The sequence below is a fragment of the Plasmopara halstedii genome (genome assembly GCF_900000015.1).
Source record: "Plasmopara halstedii genome assembly, contig: Scaffold_470, whole genome shotgun sequence".
NCBI classification, from domain to species: Eukaryota; Oomycota; class Peronosporomycetes; order Peronosporales; family Peronosporaceae; genus Plasmopara; species Plasmopara halstedii.
The window spans coordinates 505,405-516,616 of NW_020187390.1; the positions used below are offsets into that span (position 1 = coordinate 505,405).

General features: G+C 43.9%; 5 protein-coding genes across 5 annotated transcripts; 2 read left to right on the forward strand and 3 right to left on the reverse strand.

Moving 5' to 3' along the window:
* Positions 1-1,392: 1,392 nt before the first annotated feature.
* PHALS_10316 (cystathionine beta-synthase) lies at positions 1,393-3,074 on the forward strand (the record flags this gene model as incomplete). Its single annotated transcript, XM_024725718.1, has 4 exons — positions 1,393-1,452; positions 1,558-1,765; positions 1,822-1,881; positions 1,942-3,074. The coding sequence occupies 4 exons, from the start codon at positions 1,393-1,395 to the stop codon at positions 3,072-3,074; spliced, it is 1,461 nt and encodes a 486-aa protein (XP_024576466.1).
* A 447-nt stretch (positions 3,075-3,521) lies between these two features.
* Positions 3,522-4,679, reverse strand: PHALS_10317 (conserved hypothetical protein; the record flags this gene model as incomplete). The annotated part of the gene is made up of 1 exon (XM_024725719.1): positions 3,522-4,679. One exon carries the CDS (start codon positions 4,677-4,679, stop codon positions 3,522-3,524), a length of 1,158 nt encoding a protein of 385 aa, XP_024576467.1.
* Positions 4,680-5,365: 686 nt separating this feature from the next.
* Positions 5,366-6,255, reverse strand: PHALS_10318 (FYVE-FINGER-CONTAINING RAB5 EFFECTOR PROTEIN RABENOSYN-5-RELATED; the record flags this gene model as incomplete). The annotated part of the gene is made up of 2 exons (XM_024725720.1): positions 5,366-5,395; positions 5,458-6,255. The coding sequence occupies 2 exons, from the start codon at positions 6,253-6,255 to the stop codon at positions 5,366-5,368; spliced, it is 828 nt and encodes a 275-aa protein (XP_024576468.1).
* Positions 6,256-6,258: 3 nt separating this feature from the next.
* Positions 6,259-6,741, forward strand: PHALS_15421 (uncharacterized protein). Its single transcript, XM_024725721.2, has one exon. The coding sequence runs from the start codon at positions 6,315-6,317 to the stop codon at positions 6,495-6,497; it is 183 nt and encodes a 60-aa protein (XP_024576469.1). The 5' UTR covers positions 6,259-6,314; the 3' UTR covers positions 6,498-6,741.
* PHALS_10319 (Uncharacterized membrane protein, predicted efflux pump) lies at positions 6,740-9,083 on the reverse strand (the record flags this gene model as incomplete). Its single annotated transcript, XM_024725722.1, has 5 exons — positions 6,740-6,975; positions 7,092-7,122; positions 7,208-8,791; positions 8,857-8,884; positions 9,037-9,083. The coding sequence occupies 5 exons, from the start codon at positions 9,081-9,083 to the stop codon at positions 6,740-6,742; spliced, it is 1,926 nt and encodes a 641-aa protein (XP_024576470.1).
* Between the last annotated feature and the right edge of the window lie 2,129 nt (positions 9,084-11,212).

Sequence of the window (11,212 nt, forward strand, 5' to 3'; positions counted from 1 at the left end):
CTCGTGGGGGTTGAGGTGGCACTTCGGCAAGATTGCCTAGACGTCGTGGACGCTTATGATCAGAACGATCATGACTCTTCGCGTCGTCATGCGCACTGCACCTGTCGGCAGTAGCCCGGGAAGCTGGAGGGGCATGAGCTGAGCTCAAGCTATGGCCCTGAGCTGCTATGGTCGTAGACTCACCTCACCCGTGTGAGAAACCACAGAGCTTGCGGGGGCGTTATGGATTGTTTCTTTTATCACAGGGCGACAATACGCACAAAGTCGGTGTTGCGCCTTGAGTTTGGCAAACTCAATTCTACGTTTGCGCTCAACGCGCGCGTCCACTTCCTTTTGACTTCGCTATAGGGTTGGCAGCGAGGAACGTTTCCGGAGCTGCTGCCCCCATCGCTTAGAGAGCTCATCGTCATCCGCAGCGGTTTCGCCAGGGGCGAGCACCAGGGGGATGGTCCGCATTGCGATAACAGATGCAACTTTTTCTAGCCCGAAGTTGATTCGCGGCACCGATCCATCGAGATCCCTTGGGGGACCAAAAAGCGAGCTTACAGAGTTATCCGCTAATCAAGCTCACCTTGTGCAGTGGCCGGAGGCCCGACTACGTTGACACCTTCCGATCGAGTGATCGCGTCTTTTGCTTCAGTAGCGAGATCCGCCGAGCGGAAGCCGAATTCCACACGAGGGTCGAAGGTCGAACGTGGATACGAGCGCATGATAGCCGCCCTGTGAGTATCCTGCAATTGCTGCTTCTGTGTCAGTCGAGGCGATTGATAAAAAGACCACTTCCCTCAGAAGCCGAGAGATCGGGGAACGGACATGGTGCCCGCAAGGTTCGAGCTGGGCTCACGTCGCGCCATTTACGCACTTCATCCTCCTCGTCATCCCATGCTGGTAAAGAAGTGTCCGACTCAAAGTCGACTTCCTCCAACGTCTCGACGGAATAATCCGTCGCTCAGGGCGGGCGCGGTGTGGTACGCTCGATTACCGAGAGCTTAAGATGTGCTTCCCGTGAAGCCGCGGATGCAAGGTCTGAAGATGCACCCTGTGCAGAAGAAAAAGAAGACTTTGCTCGCAGGCAGCCTCGGATCAAGTGAGGCTGGGTGTTTTGCGTGTCGTAGACACAGATTTCACAGAGCGGACAATGTTCAAAGCTGTTCTTAAAGAACGTGAAGGTGTCTAAGACACGCGAGCCTCGTATGAGGCGACTATTAAATATGAATTTTATAAATTCACAATTTTATGATCGGGCGGGTCGCACAAAATGGTGTGACCGTACATAGTTGTGGCTTACGCAAGTTGGTGTAATCACACACTGGTGTGGCTACACCGTAACAAATTAGTGATGTAACATTCCGGTCTTTAACTAAAACACATCTGAAAACAAAACTGTTCCGCATGACCTCCCTCGAGTCAAATCTGTCGCCTGCGGCATTGGAAATCCTTCCGAATATATTGGTATGTAGACAATTTCCTTCTCGTCATGATAACATACAATGCGAAGTTCTCTTGTTCAAGGTGTAAATTGTTTCTCTATTCTTAACCAAATGCTTACTCCTGCAGGCGGCGATTGGCCAGACGCCTATGGTGCGGGTCAATAATATCGGCAAGAAGTCGCATTTGCAATGCGAATTACTGGCTAAATGTGAGTTTTTTAACGCTGGTGGGTCGATCAAGGATCGTATCGGGAAGCGCATGGTAGAAGACGCCGAAGCTGCGGGTCTTATTAAACCTGGAGATACGCTCATCGAGCCCACTTCAGGCAACACTGGTGTGTATTACACTCAACTATATGTAGAATAAATTACGCTGACACGCTAATTGCAGGCATTGGATTGGCACTCGCTGCAGCTATCAAGGGCTACCGTTGCATCATCACACTCCCAGGTGAGTCTATTATGATTATGTTTGACTGAAATTTTAACTTTTGTTGGCAATTATTTACAGAAAAGATGAGTCTTGAAAAAGTGAATATATTAAAAGCTTTGGGCGCTGAGATTATTCGTACGCCGACGGAGGCTGCATGGGACTCACCTGAGAGTCACATTGGTATTGCCAAGCGTCTACAGGCCGAGCTTCCAAATTCACATATTTTGGATCAGTATACTAACCTTTCAAATCCACTTGCGCATTATGATGGTACGGCCGAAGAAATTTTGGATCAATGCGACGGCAAAGTTGATATGGTCGTGATGGGTGTTGGCACGGGTGGCACAATTTCCGGGGTTGCTAAGAAGCTTAAAGAAAAATGCCCTGATGTGATCATTGTCGGTGTTGATCCAGAAGGATCGATTCTTGCTCAGCCTGATTCATTAAATGACACGAATCGTCTTAAACCATACAAGGTGGAAGGGATTGGGTACGATTTTATTCCGGACGTGCTCGACCGCAGCTTGATTGACAAATGGGAGAAGACAAATGACCAGGAGTCATTTATTATGTCGCGTCGACTGATTCGTGAGGAAGGTTTGCTCTGCGGAGGTTCCAGTGGATCTGCTATGGCAGCTGCAGTTCGCGCTGCTTCAAATCTTAAGCCTGGACAGCGTTGTGTTGTCATTTTATCTGATTCGACACGCAATTATATGTCGAAATTCTTGAATGATGCGTGGATGTACGAGAACAATTTTGTGGAAAATACAGTGCACACACACGAAAATTATTCCAAGTATCGCAAAGAGACAAGTACGTGGTGGTCAGAGCAGCTTGTGTCTGCCCTGGACCTGCCGACCCCTTTAACGGTATCACCACACCTTTCATGTGCTGCTGCTATTGAGACAATGGAGAGTCACGGCTATGATCAACTGCCTGTTGTAAAGGAGAACGGCACTGTACTTGGCGTGGTAACCATCGGTAATTTATTGTCAAGACTGTCTTCTGGTCGTGTTTTGCGTACGGATCCCGTTGCAGCAGTTACTTTTGGGAATTTTAGCAGCTTGACGCATGAGAGCTCATTAGCTGAGCTTGCCAATATCTTTGACAAGGATTACTTTGCAGTCGTCACTGCTGCAGATGGAAAAATTAGTGGTTTGGCTACGCGAATTGACCTACTAAATTACATTACTAGTGCCCATCGAGACTGATGTTAATATTATTTCAATTTTAATATTACTGTCAAGATCACTAAAAAAGATAAATTACACTGCGAGATTGTAATGTTCGACGAAATGAAAACTGATTGTGTGTAATGTTCATGGGTGACTCGCGTCATTCACAATGTCTATCAACATGTCCATCAATGGTACGCTATCAAATGTCCGAGAAATAGAAGAATAATTACTGGGTTGTTGACTACAAATCATCAGAACAGTTCGAATAACACAAGACGATTTCAATAGGAACATATAATAATATTTGTGTTGTATTGAATATTTTAAGATCTCCAAAGATTTGAGGTCTGTTTAACAAAAGCAACATCATCATACTCCAAAGTAAATGTCATATTAAATCGTTCGAGATTGTTACTATTCTACAAATGATCTTCCCTGAATAGATTGCATAATACTTACCTGAATTAGCTATTCAGCTGTTTAGTCTGTATATTCGTCATCATGTGGCTGACATTGAGCTTTGAGCCGTTGACTCTGTAGCTCATGAATTTGGTCCCTTGCAATCACCAAAGCATCGCTTTGAATAACCTCCCAAGTGCAAATGGTACAAAATGTGCGCTTCTTGTCAAGCACAGTACGGCGGTCAGGTGCTAACACACACACGAGCTTCTTGACGCTGCAGTTAGAACACACACAGCGTTGGCAATTCTTACACATCCGTCGCAGTGAAAAGCCATAGCTACGGTTGCATATACCACAACCATGACTACTTTTCTTTGCACTAGCGCTTAAATTCGTCACTTCTTTCAATGGCTCAATAGTCATCGGTCCATTGACTGGAAGACCCGAATTTTTGCGCATACGCCACACTAGTTTCTTCATTTCAGCGCAATCTATAAATCTAGCAAAACTTAGCCACTGTGTAGCCACTGCGTTGATCGACAGATTAGTTAGCAGCTCGCTACTGTCACTTCCAAAGTCATAAAAACCTCTCGCATAACACTCAACTGTGTCGTCTGTTTTTTGACGAAATAGACAGCACATCGACATGTTCGCACGCTCAATGCCAAATTTGTCCAATGTCGGTACTTGTGCGAATGCAATTGAGTGCGAAATACTGAAACCAAATTGCTCTCCATTGCTATTTGTAGTAATACCCGTAGCATCTAGACATACATAGTCCCTTCCGTCATGCAATCTCCATTTGACGCCAACGTGACGGAACGGTGCATCGTTTGTCGGATGTACGATTGAATGCAAGACTTTGCAGTCGACCACACCATCCTCCATACACTTTGATGTCAATTTCATTTGCTCATCTGTAGCTACTGAAGCCACAAACATGACATCCTCTAGTTTCCCCACAACTGTACCCAACAATAACAGTGATGGGATACATAATTTCGACGATGTGGATGTAACTACACGCTCTTTATACACACGAATATCATCTTTTTGACGCAATTTCTTCCATTGTCGTGCATCTGGGTGGCCATCAACAGAGACTTGAAGCGCTCTATAGCTCGCAATGTTGTGTGTCACTAACGTATCGGCCAATTCCCGCAGTGCCTTTAAATCCAAAGTACTTAGATCAAGAAGTTGCGGTATGGAATCAGGTGGCAACGTTTGTAGCTTCATTGCTATTGAATTTCAAAGAGTAGAGACGTTTGTGATTCTTATCGACAAATGACCACCAGCAACGACTTCATCGATGACTTCGTCTACTTGAAGTATTCATTACAGTAGAAGTGTACCGTAATAATCTTAGGCTTATCTTTCAAAACGTTCGAAATTAGAAAGGTACAACACGTGCCTTAGCGTATGCGATAGTGGAGAGAAGTTATCGAAAAACATTGATACTTACGTTCCTATCATAAATCTCACGCCATCCTTTTTTATCTCATTCGTACCATGTTGATGGTGTGATGTATGGAATAATACTATTCTTCTAATTGAGATATATCACAAGCAAGATAAGGTATAATATAGATATTTGTTAATTTTGGATTTAGTTTCAGTAAAATCATTCATTAAATATTAGATAAACGTATAACATCATGATGCTCTATAGGAAAATTAACAATCATAATTCTACGTTTATTCTGGTATGCAGCGATAGCGACAGGATACATGGAACTTGATTACCAAATTTCGAGCTTTAGTATTTATTTCTTAAAGATAAACTTCGAAGTGATGGATCTTAATAGTGCACATCCTTGTCGACATTGTGTGCGCTTCTTATTAAGAAAACAAGTTTGGATCTATTGTCACAATGCACTCAGAAGTTTTGACATCACATCGAGCATATGTTGTGAGAGCAACTCCTACACGTCTTCTTGCTTCGTGTTAAAAAGCTAAGTAAACTTTCAGCGCACATTAGACACTTTTGTTTTGATCGTGCTTGAGTGAAGTGTACAATGCCCGAATCATCTTTGTACTTTCGTAAATGCCTTGCGAACTTCTTCATGTGCATACATTCCATGCGGCATGAAAGCGATAAACTACGCGAGGTCATGTTCTGTAGTGCTAGCATGGCGTGATTGTGTGTGTCTGTCGATCGATCATAGAAACCGCGCGTATAACACTCGACAATATTCTGAGCCTTTTGGCTGTAGATAGAGCACACTGACATGTTACCTCGTGAAATGCCTCGGGTAGTAAACTCTGGTAATTGCGAAAACCCAACCGAGTGCGAGATATTGTAGCCAATACGTTCGCCCCATGGGGTCTTCATCATGCCCGTTGTATCAAGTGTCACGTAGTCGCGGTCGTTAAATAAACGCCATTGTAAACTCACGTGGTGGTACGGGTCTTCCGTTGTAGGGCTGACAAGTTCCTCAAGTACTTGACTATCAACTAAACCAACGTGAATGCAGGAAGATCTGAAATTTGAAGACTTGTTAAGTGATGCGAGTGTGTCATTCATAACATCTTCTAGTCTGCCAGTTACGGAACCTAATGATAACAATGACGAAATTGGTGATGGAAAGTGTTTAGAACATCGGCGTTCTTGATATATCCGAATCCTCTTAGTCTTGCGAATACGAATCCATTGTCGACTGTCAGGTCGACCATCTTTCGTGACGCCAAATTTCGTAAACTCGTCAAAATTGTGCTTAACGAGCATCGTCGCGAGCTCTTGTAGTAGCGTCCGGTCAGATTTCGGTATTAAAAGAGTTGGTAAGAATTGTGAGATAGCTACAGGCTTTGGCATTATCTTGACAAGAAGGTAGCAACTGTGACAATAAAGCTTTAAGATTTGCCGACTTGACCATGCCTAAGGTGGAATTTCTTGCGCAAGTGAGAGATCTAGATCAGTCGAGTCTAACGAAAGGACGGCAACTGAAATTAAATGTGCATCAGGACACAGACTGCTTTCGGTGGATTCTAAGTAGTATACTCGACCGTCTATCTACATTTTACAGGAATCGAATGATAAATACTCTACCACTTTAGTTCGACAAGACAATTGAGCTGATTTTTTCGATAAGTCCGTTAAAAAGACGCTGCAAGTATGCTGGACATCTAGAGTCTAGTCTGACGAAGATGATTTTGCTAGAAACTTACTTCATTATCGTTTAAGCTTACTGATCAGTCAGTCATATTTATAAGTTAAAGCTTAGCATTGACAATAACAAATATTAAGTAACTCGCCAGAGAGTCAAAGTTCTTAACTAGCACCGTAAACAAACTGTGAATTAGCTTGTACGCACAAGCGCAGCGTCAGTCATTCCCTTCCAATCAGTCTTGCAAATCTTGATAAATGATACAACACAGCCAAAGAAGATGCCAATAGTTAAACCAGACCACATTCCTGTAACCCCCATATCCATCGAAAAGGCTAGATACGTGCCAATAGGCAAACCAAGCACAAAGTACGAGACGAAATTAATGTATGCGCCTAATGTCAATCGTCCTGTTCCACGAAGAACGCCTTGCATAATAGCATTAAGTGCATCACACATTTGATATGGCATGAGAAATAATATTGCATGACCCGCTAAATGAATAGACACTGGATCATTGATGAAGATATGTGGAATATAATACCTTGTGGCAATAATAACGACAGCGAGAAGTCCTGACAAGGATAATGCCAATATCATACCTAACGTTGAAATCATCTTCGCATGGTGAGGTCTATTACGCCCCAAATACGTACCTACAAGCACATTAGCAGCCACGGAGATCCCCATGAAAATGTTAAAAGCAAATGTTGATACATTCACCAAAACGGAATGCACGCTGATTGCAATGACACTGTTAGGAAGCCAGCCAACGATTGCTGCCATAATCTCGAACGATACCCACTCAAGTAACAACATGGCAGCTCCTGGTATCCCAAGTTTCAAAAATATGCTTAAGCTTTCAACTGCCTCTTTCGCATGCCACCCAGACCACCACTCAGCAGGAATATCAGGGTACCGCATAAAATATGGAACGAGACACAATGGGAGTACAATTTCTGATACTAAACGTGCGATAGCTGTGCCGTCGAAGCCCAATGAGGTATAAAAGGTCAAATAAACTCCCAGAACAAGATTCACCACATTGCTGATCCCAGCAATATACACCATTGGTAACACAACGTTCTGAGCTTGCATCACTTTTTTCAACATCTCGTAGATGTAAATGGCTGGAATACCAGGGAGTAAAATTTGGCTAAAGCGGCCAGCAAAGGCTGCCACTTTTGGAGGTTGGCCCATTAAGAGAAGTAAAGCTTCTGTATACCAATTAATGAAGAACACGGGAATCAATGTAATTCCCAATATAATCATTCCACTTTGAAGATAAATGCCCAGTTTTTTTGGTTTACCAGCACCATATGCTTGAGAACACAAGGTATCCATTGCAGTAGCCAAACCAAATCCAATGCCAATTGCAGTCAAATTTAAAAACATCGTTGAGAGAGCAACGCCATCCAAATACTGCTTTGTTAATGGCGATTCTAAATGACCAACCAATGTCATACTGACCAATGCTGGAAAAAATTCCAGTACATACGTGAGAATAACCGGATTTGCCAATTTAATTAGCGTATGAACCTCAGTCTTGATATCAGGAAGTAGCTCTGTCTTCTCACCCGACTCATTATTGTTCTCCAGATCATGACTATAAGACCGAAGTAAAGAGACTTTCTCCGTTACTTTGTGGCGCTTTTTGTAAGACGTCTGAGATCTTAATACTTGCGGTAGGAACCGACCTGCATCCAACTCTGACGAGTGCTTAGAATTTAAAATCGGCTTCGTAGGACTATTGGAACTATCCGATGAATTGTACGAGCTGTTAGAGGTCTCTGATTCATCACCAGACTCTTCCTGTCCGTCTGGAATGTATCGCTTCGAATGCAAGTAACGATGTGAACCACTCGACTTCGTGTTAGTGCGAGGACTCGATTGTTGACACGTTTCCGATTTCAACCGTTCGATATTAATTTTCCACGTAGCTCGACTTGCATCATTCCTTACATGTGTGAATCTAGCTGACTGAAGTGTTCCATATCCTGCATACTGTCGCGTCATATTATCCAATTTGCTTTTCCTACCACTTTTGCCGTCACCAAATTTCTTCCAAGAAATTTTAGTCACGTCTTGACAAGAATTGTAGTCTGTCGTGCAACCTTGTTTTCGTATCAAACCAGAATTATCACTACTATTACCACTAGAGCTATCACCACCACTTTCCGCAGTACCAGAACCATCGTCCTCGCCAATACTTGTCATCATAATCAACGTCTTCACAATCTTGTACTAATTTAAATTTTAAAAGCTTTCAAGTCTGATAAAGAGCAAAAGCGGATAAAACTTTGCTTGACGTGTCGTATAGATAAATGCTTCGATAAGCTAATGAGAATGCAATAATGGAGTCAGATATTCCCGAATTTCGAAAGAAAATTACATGTAATAATAGAAAGTGAAAGACCATGTTCAAAACTGTCCATTCAGTAGTAATAACACGATCTAACACATAATGAAACGAGATTTATAGTACGTACACAACGTCGAGGGTAGTCCAAGTGATGCAATCAGCAAATTTCGCCATGCAGTGGGGTTGACTCAATTACCCAGTTGGGAGATTTCAAACTTACTTTGTGTTAGAAAACTAAAGCAAGCAAGCAAATGGGAACCTCTGGGTTGCAAAATGAGCAAATAGTTGGGAGAGACTTTTCAGGTGACTTGCGTGCGAGGGGTTGCGGTAATTATCTGTAAACTGGATTTAAAAAAACGGTGCAGAATTGAGACACGACTACCACACAGATTTTACTTCATTTTACATATAGTGAAATTAGTATTTTCGAAAAGTGAAACTCGTAAGGTTTGTTTAACATGTTGACTTACTTGCTAATTGCGTAACGAGATTGAAACATATTGTCCTCACAGATAAAGAGCTTGAACGGTTGATTGAGAATGTTAGATTATCATCATGTTTTGAGCCTCTTGCATGCATTTTGTATATGGTTTAAAGGGTTTCAAACCTACTACAATAAACGCATCGGATGGTGAGGAACCGAATTTACCCACCATCTCAAAAGCTGGACAAGTGAAAAATATCTCCACTGGCGCGACCTGATTGTGATGAGCGTTTGTCGGTAAATTGCTCTGTAGGAGTGGAGAAATACTTTCATCGCTATGTGCACGCTGTTTTGGGAGTAAGGAAAGGGATTCAGTGTTATAAGCCAACGCAAATGTTGCTAGAACACAATAAAGAAACTGGCGCATCAATCACCCTGGTGCACCAGTCCATTTGACCCTAAAATTTATGCTTGCAACGCTTCTTACTTGTAATCCTCAACTTGGCTTGAGTCGGCGTTCAGTTCCCCAGGTTTGCGCCGCTCAAATAGAGCTCAACACTCCGTCTTATTTGCCAAATTCGGGCCAGTCCTCGGGACCTCGACCTTCTAAATATTGCTGACTTGTGGTTTTTGACTAACGGGGTTACACGTATCCTTGTATGAAGGGTGGGTCACACAAGATGGTGTGACTGCACAGAGGTGGGAATTGCACACGTTGGTGTAATCACCCAAAGGTGTGGCTACACCGAGACAAGAAGCCACTACGTAGCGGGACTGCCAGTAGTAATGCATGATAATTAGGTTAAACTATTTAATTAGAAAATCCTAAGGTATTAGATATAGGCGGCTTTGCCGCAACCAAAACAATTAAATACAGCTTCAATCTTAAACGAAATAGCGTACTTGCCTAAGTTAAGGTCTTTGATACTCTGGAGGTAGCGGGTTGCGACCGCTACATTCGTACAGGTCCTTGTACAGAGCGTAAGATCAGTGAGCTTAGCTTAGCGTTCTTTAAGCAAAGAGCTACGGAAGCCCCGCTGCACTTGGTAGCACTCGTAGTCAATCTTCGCCTGAGTCGTTACGACTGATCCTCTGTGAGGATGGAGCAGTTCCCCTAGCATGCAGTACGAGCTTAAATGGGTGATGTCCTTGCTTGACCCTGAGGGCGTGGAACATCTTGTTTCGCAAGGACCTGAGGCGGTAAACGCTCGCCAAGAGGCGTTTTCGAACTATGAAAATGCACTGTTAGAGCACCTAGAGGCTAAGATGTCGGTATCGACTGCGTCTATGACGCCACCCTCGACGACGGATGAGTCTTCATTAATTAGGCCGCTCATGTTGAGCACTAAGGCCTTCGGGGGTAAGGATAGAGAGAGCCTCCTGCTCTGGGAAAGAGAGGTCGAGATGGCTATGGCATCCGCCATACCCTAGAACGAGCAACAGCGCGTGGCGCCAGCTATCTCCAAGCTCGAGGGCCGAGCGCGAGAATGGCACTAACGTGTGGTGCTTTGGTTAAATCGGCGTTTCTCTCCTGGATGGAGCTAAAGCTGCAGCTTTTACGAGTGTTCTCTTCGTTTAACCAGGCATATCGCATGCGATCGCGTTTCCTAGCCGCCCGAAAGAGCAAGAAGAAAAACTCTCATTGCCAAAAAGGCAGTCGATCCTCTCCTCCAGGCGTTCGCAGTGGAGGGTCTCTGTAGCGGGGCTGTCGTAGCTGTGCGCTTAGAAGTAGCGTAATTTAGGTCACCGAGGAGCGGACGCTCTTGATGATTTGGAGCGCGTCGTGCGTCGGCTGCCTCGCCTTGAGGACTACCGCGCTCTAACGCTTCCGCGTTGACATGCGCCGGATCCCGATACGGCTTGAGCAAACCCACGTAAA